We start from the raw sequence: 16,324 nt of genomic DNA on the forward strand, positions 1-16,324 counted from the left end.
TTTGCATACACTAAATTTGTATATAATTAGTTTTTCATTCTCTTCTGATACTTCACTTTGATGAAGATCAAATCCTGTGGGAATCTTGCATTACAGCATCTGTATCAGTTACCATTTGTGTTGGAAACACTAAGCTTCATATACAAGTGTGATCTATCTTTTAGCACTCTCACTCGAGTTCTCACAGATAACAATAACAGCTATATTATATACTTATATTTATCTCCAACAGTTTTAAAATAATATCATCTCAATGCTTAAAAGCAGCAAAACAAGAAAAGTGGGTATTTTGAACAACTTGGAACATAAAGAAAACAAAAATTATGTACCTGTCGCAGCATAGAATTCATTGTATTAAGCTATTTTGTACCTGAATAATGTGCTCATTTTTGATCACTTTGTTTCAAAAAGTAATTTTTAAAATACAAAATTTATAAAGAAGAATGACAGGTTTATCATTCTGCTTATCTAAAAGTCTCAGTATGCTTTAACATATTAGTCAGCCTAGAAAAGAGACAATTAAGGATGTATTCAAAAAGTTGACTAGAAAAGCATTCAGTACTGAATTTTGAAAAACAGCTATTCATTAGAAAAGATTTTACTTTCACGTAACAATTCTCAGTCTGTTAGGACTAACTAGGTATTATATCACTATGGCAGAAATAGATTTTTATTTTGCTAATCATACTTTCATTCTTAAATTTAAAAATCAGAACTTAACTCTTAGCCTACAATAATACAAAAAGCCAGGATAAATTTTCAAATACAGTCATAAATATTTGTAACAAAGGGCTCAGCTTCTACCTGTTTTGGTAGTTGATATTTACATTATGCATGCAAATTACTACGTTTTGCTTACATTTTATCTAATGTTAGCAAAGCAGTCTGTCAAGATGACCTCCAACAATTTTTCAAAACTCAAACTGATGCTCATCATCTAGAGAAACCTTACAAAGAAAAAAATATCTCCACAGAGGTGGATTAATAAAAAAGGCACCTATAAAAGGGTAATGCTCCCTTGCGTGTTGCTGAATTTACAAACATTTATTTACAGTCATCTGATGCCTGCATTTCACTGATGAAATAAGGGCAACTTCAGAGCTGCCATGGAGACCATCAGAAGGTGAGTTAGTATGAAGAAAGGCAGAAAAATGAGAAAACATAAATATTCTCAACAAAGAAAAGCTAGTCCTGCAGATAAGATGAAACATTAGAAAAAGTCAATTTGTTAATTGCAAATTAATTAACTGCTAAAAAGCAATTAATGTTACCCATCATAAAAATTAAAACCCAAACTGAGGTGCCTAGAAATTCTTCACAGGAATGAATTAAAAAATGGCCATAATAAAATTATTTGTCCTTCTAATGAATTATGACAGTTTGCTTTGCCATATAAAAAAAAAACAAAACAAAACAACAACCAAAAAAAAAAAAAAAAAAAAAATCCAAAACCACCAAAAAACCTCCAGCAAAATAGTCAAGAGCCCATCATTAATGGGTAAAAATGTTTTTCTTTCTCTGGTGTTTATTCAATCTTCCACATTTTCAAGAAGGTCTCTCTGTGTCTATTAAGATAGATGAAATAACACATTATTTAACATTTTAAACTGATGTCTGTGTTGTACAGCTCAGCATAATTTGTATTTAAAATGCAGTTCTACTAAATATTTTCAAATATTTTAACATATTTTTAACCTTAAATATTTTCAAATACATCAAAAATTCTATCAAAAAAGCCTCACTGTAGTTTTATGTCTTGAAACTTCAGCACATTCAAAGCACCCCTTATTATACAGTGTCCCTACCAGTTGGTTACCAAAGTCCTGCACACCCTAGAACTGCTGCCAATGGGACAGGAAGGCTGGAACAGAAAAATGAGTGGTAAGAAGGTATGGATGGTATTCTTTAACCACTCCTGATCTTCTGGCTAGAAAGGAACAGCTAAAGCAGAGGAGATACCTTAAGAACACTTCATGGAAGAGTAATAGTACCACTCATACTACTGATTTGAGTGAATGAAGGAAAAATGGAGTAAATAAAGTTCCCCTACCTGTGCCACATCAATTTGGGAAAGCACTCTTTTGGCAGCATCTTTACCGCGGTTTCGTTTCTTCATTTCTTCCAAGCTAATCTCGTGGCTTGTTAATTCAGATTGTATTTTCTGTTGGAAAACAAAGACAGCAATCTGCAAGGTTTGAAGGAAAACTGTATGCTGTTGACATTATTTGGAATAGTTGATTTCGAAATGCGTTGAACAGCAGTACTAGTCTGGGCAGCACTGCCAGCAGCACGAGGGAGGAGACCCTGCCCCTCTACTCAGCCCTGCCTCTGGAGTGCTGTGTCCAGCTCTGGGCTTCTCAACGCAAGGGAAACATGGAGCTCCAGGAGAGGCTCCAGCGGAGGGTGACAAAGATGATTAAGGGACTGAATTTATTTTTTCTGAAGGAAAATAACAGTTTTCATTGGTAAGAACATTAAAATTTAATCATGGAAAAAAATTAGAAAAGTTATTTGCTTGACTATTCTTAATTCTTCTTATTTTCACAGTAACACCAGGCAAGGTGAGAGAAAACTGATCAAAGTGTCCTGTAAGTATAACATCATCTTCATCTCAGAGAGCTCTGCTATATCTAAAACAGTGCACAATTTGTGGTGTACTACTGACCAGAACCTATGTTCAGTGTCACTTTTCTGTAGTTAAATGCACAATGACACACAATTCATTATTATAATAACTTAACTAGCAATGTGTGTTAGAAAATACATTAAGTCTGTCTGCAAGATCAGAGTGTGATCCAAAGAAAAACATCAGCTTTTTTGGTTCACCATAAATCAACCTTACAAGAAGTAATTAACTTAAGCAGTGTTGGCTAGTGCAATGTAATGGAAAAGAATTTCCAGAAAATATATTAATACAATATACTTCAGGATGATTCACATATATTTATGTTTAAATTGCTGGAAAATAAGAAATTGAAATTATTAGCAGAACTGCTAGACAACACTACTGAGAAAAATTACCCAATGAAATAAAGGCAAGAAAACATGTTCCCATGATGAGATGCATTTGAGGTCATTACTCCTGCATTAACAAGTGATTTTATATTTAATCCTTTTTTTAATGGTATACAGCATTTTTCAGATACTCTGAAGACCAGGTATAATTTAAAATATATGCACATAAATTCACCTTACACTACAGTAACATTTATAGTAAGAATTAATATACATGTATTTTTAATCACATTTTCATAGGTTATTAAGTACAAAACTGTGTACACAATACACTGCCCATTTTATATGGATATTATGTGGTTATAATGACTTCTATACCATTATCATGTATTACGTATTTCCGCACTTTACTAAAAGCAGTTTTTCACTGCTTGATACTGAAAGTTATGCCATATTTATATTCAACTTTTATTGAAAATGTATTAAAGTAAATTTTAAGAAAAAAGACTTGCAAAACTACATGAAACCACTAAGTCTTTACTAAGTTTAATTTCAAGAATATATATATGGCTCTAAATTAATCAGTACTGTCTTGAGAATTAAAATATTTCCCTAAAGCAAAGTATTTGTAAAAGCAAAATGACTAGCAGAAAGCTCCAAATTTAGATGATTTTTTTCTTTTAAAATTATCATAGTTGTATACTTTTGATTTGTCATATTTTGAGTTCTCCTTGATAAGGCTATTTAACAAATGGTCAGAAACACCTGGAGCAAATAAGAGAATTTTTCCAAATTTTGAGAAAACAAAAATGGTCAACTAAAAGAATGATTCCATCAAGAAGAGAAGGTTTATTTAATTGCTGAGCATTTATTTTTACCTTGTCTAAGTTTAAAATTCCCCCTTGAAGTGTGTTTGAGTTGTAACAGAATTATCTTCCATTTTTGTGCCACACACAGACTACACTAGTGGTGATTCAGGATTAGTTAGTACCAGAAGCCAAATAACTTTTTGATGTCTTGGATGTTAGAACTGCACATAAATGGAAGAAGCAAGTCTGAATGTTAAAAAATATACTATATCACACCCAGTATTTCAACAGTTTGCTTCTGCACCTCATCAACGAACTGGTTTTTGGTTGCATTTTCCAATTTACTTTGTTCAACCTCAGAGTCACTCCAGAAAGCATGTAACTGAACAGTTCTTATCTGAATAGGTCAGAACAGCACAGTACAGATAAGGGTAGTGTTTAAGCAATTAGGTATTATGGGACATTGCATAGAGATTGTCCTATCTTACTTTTTTAAATTGCTCTGCAGGAGAGAGATGAAGCATCACCTACTCTGACATCAAAATGTGGAATCGAAGAGAACAAACACATTAGAGGAAAGATTAAAAGAAAAGTTAGTAAGGCTTGTAGCAAGGAAAGCCTTTTTTTTTTATTATTTTTTATTTGCTACTGCTGCTCATAGGCAGAAAGATTAAATCAGTCCTGAAGAGATACAAAAGAATTTATAACACCTGCCTAGGATATCCATTATTATTAAATTTTTAAACTACCACTTTGACTTTTGTGTCTCTTTTGACTCACAAATTTATTGCATTGACTTCTTAACACCCATAAGAAAACACTATTTTTTCTGCTATTATCCCCATCTCTTCTTTTCTCAGTGGCTCCTGTCTATTTCTTTTCTATTTTTTTTTTTTAATAAAGAGCAAAACCTTTTCCTTTGTTTAATTTCTAGAACATCAGAATATATGTGCTGTATGTAATGAAGCAATAGTATTGTGCATAAATTATTGTGTCCTACTGGTTAAGGATTCCCATTTGCCATCAGTGGCAATCTTTCAGGAAATTTGCTAAATTTTTATTCATATATATATATATATATATATATATATATATATAAAAGTATATAACATATAGATGATGATGTTACAGCACGAATTACGTACAGGTAAGTCTTAACTCAAACTACATACTTATGGACACCAACTTTCAAGAAATATTCACTGGAGAGTCCAAATGAGAAATGTAGAACAGGGTAGAACCATGACTGATAAGGCAAGACTGGAAGTTGGACATGATAAATGCAGTTAAAAAAAACCAGTGTTCTGATGCTATGGAGATGTGTTAGAGGGTGACAGCCTGTATAGTACAGAAATGTGCATAGATATTCAAACTTAACACATAATAAAATGTAAGCTTATGCTTCTGAATAACACTTATCAAGCTCTTCCCTCTGATCACTGATCCACATATGGCTTAACAAAACAATTCTCACAATTTCCAGGAGAGGAAAGGTAAGTGTAAGTAACTTTAACATTTTCCTAAGTAGACAGCTGTGAGTTCTTTGTCCCAAAATATTAGCCTGAAGGCAATGAAGTGTGGCATCATTCTTGTTAAGTAACACCTTGAGCAACTGAACAATTCTGCTATTCTATTCATCACATTAACTTTGGTTTTGAACAAAGCACAAAGATACTATAAAAATAAATAGCCACCTTCACTTAGAAAACAGCCAGGCATGTAGTGCTTATCACTACAGAACTGAAATTATCCAAGGAATTTATTGAAAAGCTAGATTACTTTTGCACTTTTCAAAAACACAATATTGAGTTCTTCTTCATACCACAACTTACATAATTTGACCGGGGAGAACAACAGACAAGTGATTTGTCATATGCAGGTGAGAAATGAAATAAGTCTATTTTCTCTCCTAGAATGTAAAAATGTTCATGTAGTCACTCAGACTAAGCAGACGTACAAAGTGGAAATTCTCTCTTCCATCAAAAGTCATTGAATAACAAAGCTACAAATAATTATTTGGAAAATGTTTTCTCATATAAATGTAATAATTTTGGTAAAGATTTGTTTTCTTCCTGACAGTTAAAGAATACTTGAAAAAAAGTCAACAACTGCAAATTCTTGTGATGATGGCTTCATTCTCTGTATTTTTTTGGTAAGTTTAGAAAATGAAAAAGTCTTCCATTGGGATCACGAGATCAAGCATACAAATAAATAGTCCTTCCTTTTGGAATATTGCTTTAGAATTTACCTCACTCGAGGTTTTGTCATCACTGGACCTTGAAGAATCTGAACTGATTTATCTCTGTGGTTGCTGTTAGGTTTTTTTTTGCCTGAATACATCATCTTTAGTTGTATTCCAAATAATTTGGGCAACACTGGCTCTCTAGCATTAAATTCTCAGTGCCACATGGTGGAGTAAGAAGCACACAGAATTTATATTCAGAAAATGATCCTAAGGAGAAGTTGAATAGCACATATTTGACTCACCTTTCTTTCTGTCAAGTTTCTGAATAAGCTAAACTGATCATTTCACTTAAAAAGAGGAGCTAAATATAATTTTCTCAGGTTAATTTCTGATCAGCTGAAACAAAGATTATTCCTCCTATCAATGCTCTAAATGGATTTGAAATTTTTGAAGCAAACACACAGAGCTCCCAAGCCCTCAGCAGCTTTCTGATTATAAATTTCCCTATATGTTCTTTTAGAACATATTCAGCAACACATACTGCTGAATGGTTTGCTAAATCCCTCAGCGTGGATAAACTGATCCCTGCCCAGAAAGCAACACCACTGACTGAAAGATTCCCATTCCAGCTGTGCAGACACTATTGTAGGTATCTTACATGAACAAACTGTTTCCAGCTCTACAAAAGAACTGTGCCAGCAGAAGCTCCAGAGGAGATGTGGCCATTCAAGATGTGTTGTTCTGTCACTGGCTGGGAGTGGCTCTTTGCTGGAGGAATGACTCAGTCTATTTACCCACATAAAAATGATTGTTTATTCCCTTTCCCTCTAAGGATTTTAAAGAACTTCACAACTGAACTTCAGAGAACTTCAATATTTGCATTAAACCTGTTCAGTTGTTAATTAAGTTTTTTTTCATTAGGTCTCACTGGCACCATAAAATAAAAACATGAAAGGGAAAAAATCAGCAGCCTCTATGTTGGTTTTCCCACAGTGGATATAATACAATCGGGTGAACCTGACATGAGACAATAAAATCTCAAGAAAAATGACAAGTTCTGCAAAGGCACTGAGCTGAAATTTTCCTATGAAAGTGCGCTAATTAAGGTTGATTGGGTTTTGTGCTGCTTCATTTTCTGAAGTTCTGAATTACTTTTACACAGTCTGTAGCAATTCCCGATAAAGTACCTGAGGATGCACATAAACCAGATGCATCCACGGACGTGCGAAGCATACAAGGGTCCAAACACACCATAAAAAAAAGAGTACATTTTCATAGCAAATTTTCTTATGTATTCATTCTATATAATTACAAGATGAGAAATTCAACTGAGGTATCTTTAAAAAAATGTTAGTTTTTATCTTATTAAAAAAATTGCTTACACCATTCAGATTTCTAGGAAGGAGAAAAATAATTCAAGAGAGTCAGCAGCTAACATTGTTTAGGGTTCAAACTGAAACAATTTGTCTAAATATGTTATTATACTGATATAAATTAAAATAAAATAAAGTAGGATAAAAGATATTTTCAAAATAAGACTGAATCCAGATGTGGTCCTATTTTCCAAATATAGAATTTATAGTCCCTACATACACATAGAAATATCTGCATGCACCTACAAGTGCACACACACACAAAAAGTAACTGAAAGGTACATCTATCTACATGTTAATTCAAAAGATGCAGTAACCTTTATTTCTGAAAGGAGAGAAGAAATTATTTTCAGGGCTGCATATATTCATCTCTGAATATATTTAAGACCATCTAAGCTACTCCCTACAAGATAATAGTATTTTGGAAAGATTTAAAACTCTACAAACATGCCTAAAAAACCACAACTGAATGCCTCTTCTAAAATCGTTATAAAAGCATTCATTTTCAACTTCCCCACCGTTTTTTTCCCTGTTTGTTTACTTTCATAATATGACTGCCTAAATTTAGATGAAATTAACAGAAAAGTTGAGGTATATAATATTGTAGAGTGTTAATAGTTTTATTGCACAGATGTTTGGTTTCATTTCATTCATATTCTTACCCTCAATGCTGCAGGAAAGTAGACTTTACAGAAGAAAGAATGAAAGAGTAAACATGAAATTAGATGCACATTTTTATTTCAAAGGCTCAATAAACCATGTGTAAAGATTGGAAAAAGCTTTTTCCGCAGAACTTATGTGAACTGTGAAAGTTTAAATACAAGTACATTGATGTGCACATGATGAAATAATGAACAATGTGGTCTATGTTTCAATAATTTAGTAACAAACCTTAGGCCACATAATCAACTTTGCAAAAGAGCCATCCAAGAGTAGTGAGGATGAGTTTCCTCTTTCTATGACGGGAGCTGGATTTTAAAGACTCACATTGCCTATCCTTGTTATTTTAAAATTACTGCATAGTCTTCCATGATATTTATAGCTTTTTACATCCTTTAGACTGGTATATAATATAAATCAGAAGGAAAATATGACTTTAATAGGAAAGTAGCTTAAACTTCTCAAAGTAATCCTACACAAAATTTACTTGCACTTTCATGCTGATCACGTTGCAAATCCTCTTTAATGAGAGGCCGAGGGACAACCAAACACTCTTTGGTTGATTAAGAAAACTAGTAAACACATGAGCTCAACATGTGTATAACTTACCTGTGCTTCCTGAGGGACCTGGGCTGCATCCACTCTGTCTGCAGTGTAGGCTGTTAACTGTTTGTCAATAACAGCCAGAGACTCTTGGATCAAGCGCAGTGTTTTGTCAGTCTCCTGTGCAGATTGAATACTCTGTTCAAGACTTTTCTGTCTTCTCACAGCCTAAAAACAATGATAACGTTATCAGCATTCACAGTAATAATGCATATAATAAATTTTTTTCCACACATTTTTTTTTCCCCAAAAAATTCAGGCAAGGAATCAGACACAGGACTCCTGACTTGTGCTCATCCACCTTTTTGTAGGATAAATTGCGCATCTTTTTGCCACCCATTTGTTTTTCTCGGTAAGAAACAAACAACACCCAGATCCACAGACAAGTTCTAAAAAATGAAGGATCCCAAAAAACCAATGTGTAAACTGAGGATTTCTATTCAGAGTGCAAGATGGCAAAGCTGCATCATCAAAGCATCCTGACAGTGCTGTCTTTCTGAGGCAGAGAGGTCCTCCTGATCTTCTTATATAATTCAAGAGACTTTGTTTACTGAGAATAGGGTTACTGTCATCACAATCCTATCCAAGGCAATCCACCTCAGTAAGTGAGAGGGATAACAACTCTCTTGAGCTGGATTTCTCTTAGATGATGCATAAATAGCTGTTTGGAAGAGACAATGCCTACTTTTTCTGTAATGTGGGGGAAAAAAATACCTAAAAAGTTGATTCTTGCTTCTAGTCCCCCAGCAGTGCCACCGTGGCTTTTTACACGACCCTTTTTGGAGAAGGATGTTTTCCTTTCAAAGGGGTTCAGTTTATGGTTTAAAAAATGAGGGCAATAAATTCTCCATCCAATTTGTCCTTAGGACACGCTTATATTAAACACTTCACATAAATGAGTCAGCTTTAAATATTATTTCCAACACTTTAATAAGGCATTTATCAGGTAATAAATAACCCAGGACGTTCTTCCATCTGTCATTGTGTTTACCTGCAGACTCATATTTTACTTGGACCCCAGCTACTGCCTGGCAGAGTTTCTGCTTTATACAAAGCACACAATAGTTACCAACAACTTCAAATTCAACAGAGTTTTTCTGTGTACAAGCCCAGCCATATTGCTGATCACAGGATAAGGTGACTAACTTCCTTTGACATTAATCAAAGGTGAAAGCAAGCACCCTTTAAATAACATTGCTAGGTATCCTACCATTTTTCAAGTCAAATCACACGTTTTCTCTCTGGTAAGCCAGCCATACTTTAATTTTATTTCATACCCATTACAACACTCTTGCCTTGAACAAAAATATCTCCCAGCAATTCAGTGGGAATATTTGATATATCCGTACCTTCTTCATTGAGCTCTCAGATTCTTACAGAGCTTCACATATAACAAATGAAAAAGATTATTTCTTGTGAGCATTCTTGCTAGCTGTTTGACTTAGTTAAAGGATAGGGATCCAACCAGTATTTTCTATATTTGTTTTTGTAAGCTGCTTTGTGCTATTTCAAAACAACTGATCAGATAATCTTGTATCACTGACAGTTCCAGGAACCTTCCATGGAACTGAGCAGCTTTACATATCAGACTCATGCTGTCAGTGTTAATGGGAGCACCTAAACCACCAAGGTATTATTACCCTACTACATTAGTAAGGCTTGCTACCTAAATTACTTTTATGTTCATCTGACTGCAGATTTTAATGTAAAAATCTTCTCAGCCTGTTCAAAGCAGTGAGTTTAAAAACAACAGCTGAATTTAAAAACCACAGCTTCCATCTACCTTGGCACTACTTAATACTGATTTGTAAGCCTGGCTAAGATATAGACTATCAATCCATTTGCGTCACTATAGGGTAGATTGAAAGACACATTAGATCAGAAACAGGATAAGTAGCTTTCTACATCTAATGGGTAAGGTCATCCTCCTGCAAGCTTGGAAGAACCATGGAAGAACCCCCCTGCCTTAACTGATCTCTGTGGTTAACTGTTTAGGACAAACACACGCTCCATGTCCTTCTGTACAGGAAAGCTCACCATTTAAAATAAGACACTAATAAAGTTCCCCTCTTATGAGTCATTCAAAAAAGTGTCTGCACTTCATAGAGAATTCAATATTAAATTTAGTCTTATCTGAAAAACTAGTTTTATAGCAACACCTGAAACTCTGAACCTCTGTCAAATATTTGGAACTAGGGACTTGTTTAAGTACAGATACATTTGCTGCCAGCCTTAGAAGCAGACTGCATGCATGCAATGAAGTAGCAGAACGCATGCAAATTCCCAAAGCCTAAAACACTACAAAAAATAAGTGGTGATCGAAAAATTGTCATCTTTGTGCTGATATAATCAGAAACTATGTATATCAAAATCCCATTTTAGAATACAACTGGAAAAATTAAAAGATTCCTAAACTTGTTGATCAAATATTATAGCAGATTAGCTTAAGGAAAAATTACAACAAATCATTGCCTGAGTGACTAAATTTTTACATTTGTATTTCAAGCAAATATAAAGTCAGATAAATACATATTCATGCTTGTGATGTCTTTATGTGCACACAACACATACACAATGACAAAAAATTCCTCTTTCATTGTCCTCAGAGAGAATGTGATTACAGCCTGAGAATCTGTGTGACATTTTGCCTCTTCCAAGTGAGCTGAAGGTACATCTTTTCCCAAAACTGTGAACAGTTTAAGTGAATGAATGGATGATGTCAGACCAAGACATGAATGCAGCAGTAAAAGAGAGGAATTATTTTGGCAATGGGAGAAGAGCCACACAGCTGAATGTTGGGAAATAGTACCTCCAGAGTTGTAATGATTTTCTCAGATATAAATGGGTGCTATCTTAATTTTTTTGTCTGCATTGCTTACTGGAAACCCTGTCCTGCATGTTCACCTAAAGTCAAGCCCATAGCTGACCCTGTTGAATTCCCACACCAAATGTAAATGAAAATCTTTACAATAATCTTATAAAAGGTACGATACACTCATGTAATATAACATATTTCTACAATAAGCAACAATGGATTCAAAAATATAATCTTTTTCACTAAGTAGGTCCCTGGTACTACCACTGGCATTGCAGAATATTTTCCTAATTCAGTCAAGGGGAATGCCACAATATTGAGAAGCTTTCTTCTCCTCTTTCCATAGAAAAGAGTTGATGGTGGACATAAGCATTAGAATGCTTTACAAAAAGGAGTAGTGATACTACGCACTTACGTCTCTGAAGCCGAGTTTCAAATTTGTCCTTACAACCCATGTCTGTCTGTGTGAAAATCTATATATGCCTATTTTTTAAAGACATGAGAGCTGAGAGCTGAAATTTTATGGATCTATGGTATAAAAATATTTTAATTTATGATGTCCTGGTTGATTCATTTGCTTATTTGTTTCCTGAAATATTATGGGGTTTCTATTTCATTGTGAAAAAATCTAGATGGCTTAATACTGCAGTGTGGGTCTGAGAAGATAACAAGAAGCTCCAGCTTTGCTATGAGATCACAGTCAATAAAGCTGAAGGCTTTGGTCTCTGAAGAGAAGTAGCTGACAGTTAATTTCTAAACAGAAAATCTCAGGAAAACAACCAACTCTTTAATTATTTCTGAGCCAGCGAAATGTTGACAGCTGTCAAGGAAAACTAATTCAAAGAAAAAAAAATCTGCTGTTAGGCACTATCAGAATGAAAGAGAAACAAAAAAAATATTTATGGAATAAATTTTTAATTTAAGTCTCTACAGGGTTTTTATAGATTTTTAGTGGGTTTATGATAAACATAACACTTTTTATGATATGATGTTCTGCACAAACCTGTTTACAATCTACCAAAAGCCAATGGTAAATGCAGGAAATAGCAACATTGCATATTACCCATATAAAATGTAGTATTAAGGGAAAGGACCATAGTTAATTCCTTGATGTTGAATGTTATAAAGTTGTACTTATAGATATTACCACTTTTTTGACTAAATAAAACATTTCATCTGTTTAATGACATCAGTCACACATGCAGTTACAAAGATGTTGGTTAGAGTTTTACGGTTAAAACCAAATAGTGTCAAGGGAGTACTTAGTAGTTGGGCTGTAGGAGAATAATAGCACAAAACCTTTTGAAAATTACAGCACTTTTACTGCAGGGTATATTTATTTAAAATGCAGAATTCAGTTCATTAATTAGCTTATAAGTTACAGCTCGTGGAAAAGGGTCTGTTAAGAAAGGCAGAAATCTTAGCTTTTTGGGGTTTTTTTGTGGCTCGGTTATACACTTGTATTATTGAGAAACGTTGCCACAGGCAAAGTTAAAAAGTTAGGAAGCTTTAAAATTCCTTCTTAACTTGCTTAAATTACTTTAAAATTTAACCTGACTCTTGGTGTGATAATGATTGTGACTGAGATATGTCACAAATTCTCTGTACCCTGTTACAGTGCAGATACTGTAACACACGTATCAAACAAGGAGGCCCATAGAAAAGAGATATCTATGAACCGATTCTTGATAGATGTTTCAGAGATGTTTATTTCTCCAGCTGCATGGCCGGGGCTCTGCCCAGGAACTGCTCAATCACAGGACCCGAGGGTCCTTCCCTGCGCAGGGGAACACAAAACAACCAACGGGGAACAAGGCTGACCAGGGGCAGGGAAAGCCCGTGCCTCCCCTCAGGGCCCCTCTCCCAGGGCTACATGGCGGGGGGAGGAGACCCCGACATTTCACCTGTTTATTTTTAACAAGAAGAGATTTAGAACTTAACATTAAAAAAAAATGGATAAACATAACAAGAACAGTTTCAAAACAAGACAAACCACCCTCCTGAGTCTTTAAATGTCCAAACAGATTCTCCAGAACATCTTAAGGCTGACAGAAGGGAGACAGGACTCTCCGGGCATGCTTTGTGGGGAAACTGAGGCAGGAGAGGGTTTAATTTCTTCCCTCCCCCTTTTCATCACCCCCTCGGCGTCGGAGAGGAGTAGTAGGGAAAGGGAATTGTATAGGGAAGCCATGAGGTGAAAAATGGATTAGGAATAAACTGGGGATAGGGTAAACTTAGGAAAGGGTTCATATTGGGTATAGGGTAAAAGGGGGAAGTAGGCCGTGGGTAGGTAAGTTGCTGGGATAGATATTGTTTATAATTTTGTGCATAACGGCTGCCTTTGACTGGAATACCTCCAGGCCCAGTAACATTTGCTGCTTGTAAACCCTTCTTTCCTTGCACTATATCAAATTGTACAACTTCCCCATCTCTTACACTTTGCAGGTAATTTCTAGGGTTATTCCTTTTAATAGCAGTTCTATGGATGAATAAATCTTCCCCTGTACCATCTCATGTTATAAATCCATAGTTGTTTTTTACATTGTACCATTTCACACTTCCTGTAATTTTCATTGCTACAACTTCTCCTATCACATGCTTGCGTGTTTGTCGTGGCTGCTGGTCCTGCGCGGCTGCCGCCTCGCTGACTCCAATGTCTCGGCCGGGCCCCCGCGTTGCGGCTGCTGCGCACCCTCCGAGCGGCGCTGCTCCGGCGTGTCTGGGCTCTGCGCAGCCCCGTGCCCATGTTTCGGCCGGGCTCCCGAGCGACGATCCCCCTGCACCCCGCTCCAGCGCGCGTCTCGGCCGGGCACGGCTCCGCTCCACCGCCGCCCGCCACCGCCCCTCTCGGCCGGGCGTTCCCGGGGCTCGCTCCACCACGCGCTGCGCTGGGCCAGGCGGGCACCGCTGGGTCACCCCGCTCCTGCTGCGGCTCGCTCCGTGGCCAACACTGCAGCTCACGCTGTTCCACCCGCGCACAGGAACTGCCTCGCTGCTGCTCAGAGAGGGCTCGGTCCACGTGGCCGCGGTCGCACGGACTCTGAGGCAGGCTTCCCTTCGTCAAGACACAGCTGACATTGCTCAACTGTCTCGGTAATTAAATAATATTCACGAAAATGTTCTTCCATTGGCATATATTTTGACTCAGAAATTAACTGTGTCCAAACGGTATTCCAAAAGTCTTTGGTAACAATCACATCCCAAGAAACATAGAAAAAGTACTTAAACAACCACGCCAGGACGTGTTTCAGTTCCTTTTGAGCTTGAATTAAGCTAAAATTTACAAATCGTTGTTCAAGAATCTTTTCAAGTTTAAGATAAATGTCCATATGCGGCTCTGAGAGGCAAGAGTCTTTCCACGGTTCCTCCATAGTTTAGAGATGGAACAGCAAAACAAAACAAGAAGAGAAATCCAGAGTTTCTAGAGTTTACTCACACATCAGTCGCTTAGGGATCGGGGATCATTCAGCTCGCATTATCCACCATTTGTTACAGTGCAGATACTGTAACACGCGTATCAAAGAAGGAGTCCCGTGGAAAAGAAATCTACATGGACCGATTCTTGACAGATGTTTCAGAGATGTTTATTTCTCCAGCCGTGTGGCCGGAGCTCTGCTGAGGAACTGCTCAATCACGGGACCCGAGGGTCCTTCTGCCCGTGCAGGGAATACAAAACAACCAATGGGGAACGAGGCTGACCAGGGGCGAGGGAATCCTCGTGTCTCCCCCCCAGGGCCCCTCTCCCAGGACTACATGGCAGGGGGGAAGGGACCCCAACAGTACCCCTCACATCAAATTCCAAACATGTTAATCTTTGCTTAATCTCAGAGTAGATTAATGTTTGTGCTTAGACCTAAATTAGAAACATGTTTTTTAAAATTCAAAACATTACCTTTGGACCCATGATTTTTTAAGACCCTCCAACCTAGAACTAATTCTTCTGCAAGTTCTAGTAATATTATGCAGTGTGCTTTTCAAGTAAATGCCTAGAAATATATGACCTCCTATCCATTAAGTGATATTCAGCTTTGATCAATTGACTTCCAAACCTGGAAACCATACCAGGAAAGATTTTTCTATCTTTTTAGGTTATCACTGCAGGCAGATAATGCCTCAGAACTTGTAAAAGCAGCCCTCTTGGCAGCCAGAAATCATGTGGAGATTGGGTGTGAAATATTCTTTCTCCTCTGGAGAGGAGAGCAAAACAGAAAAATTGTGTCAAATGATGAATGCATGCTCTTTGAAAGAAACCAAAGGTAATCTTCAGGGGAGTCCTAAAAGGAATTAAGAGATAGGACTCAACAATAATAATTGAATCTAGTGTAAAGCCCATGTGAACAATAATGTTTTATACAGTTTTCTGCAAGCATGGTCTCAAGAATATCCGATTGTCATTTTTGAAGTTTGCTGGACAGGATTTAAATCACTTTCAGCATTACAAGGGATGATAGTTGCTTGCAATATTAGCTTCAAATCCTTCAGTGTTTCCTAAATCCAGTATATAGAGTTTTAAGTGAATCAGTCCTTGAAAAGTAAGGATAGGGTATACTTTGCTTATCAGCCAGCCCCAAATGTTCAAAAGTAAACTAAACACACTCGGTCTTTGTTAGCTAAAGAAGATAAGGCATATAAACACAGGCCATTATCTGCCTTTAAAAATGAATCTCTATCTCAGCAGCAAAGCTGCATTGTCTTGCAGCATCATTCATATGGAAGTGGTTGATTTGGTTGCTCTATTAGTAGTGAATAAATATTTCACAAATCAGTTTCTGCCCACATGAGCTTATTGTCTTGGTAATTACCAGCACAATTATTCAAATAGAAACAAATAACTTCACCACTTTAGGACTACCAATCGGCCAAGTGAAGAAGTGACCTTGACCATGAGCTGCTGTGTGTTATGTGCCTGCAATATATATTATAC

At 36.4% G+C, this 16,324-nt stretch overlaps 1 protein-coding gene across 5 annotated transcripts in view; it reads right to left on the reverse strand.

The window, feature by feature from the left end:
- DMD (dystrophin) overlaps positions 1-16,324 on the reverse strand; it is a 999,626-nt gene that overhangs the window by 630,183 nt on the left and 353,119 nt on the right. For all 5 annotated transcript variants that reach the window (XM_082277447.1, XM_082277448.1, XM_082277450.1 and 2 more), the window contains 2 exons: positions 8,592-8,753; positions 2,051-2,161 (listed from right to left, as the gene is read on the reverse strand). In XM_082277447.1, coding sequence (XP_082133573.1) covers positions 2,051-2,161; positions 8,592-8,753 — 273 coding nt within the window. The remainder of the gene's footprint in view (positions 1-2,050; positions 2,162-8,591; positions 8,754-16,324) is intronic.

This window comes from Coloeus monedula (assembly GCF_965178545.1).
Source record: "Coloeus monedula genome assembly, chromosome: 3".
NCBI classification, from domain to species: domain Eukaryota; kingdom Metazoa; phylum Chordata; class Aves; order Passeriformes; family Corvidae; genus Coloeus; species Coloeus monedula.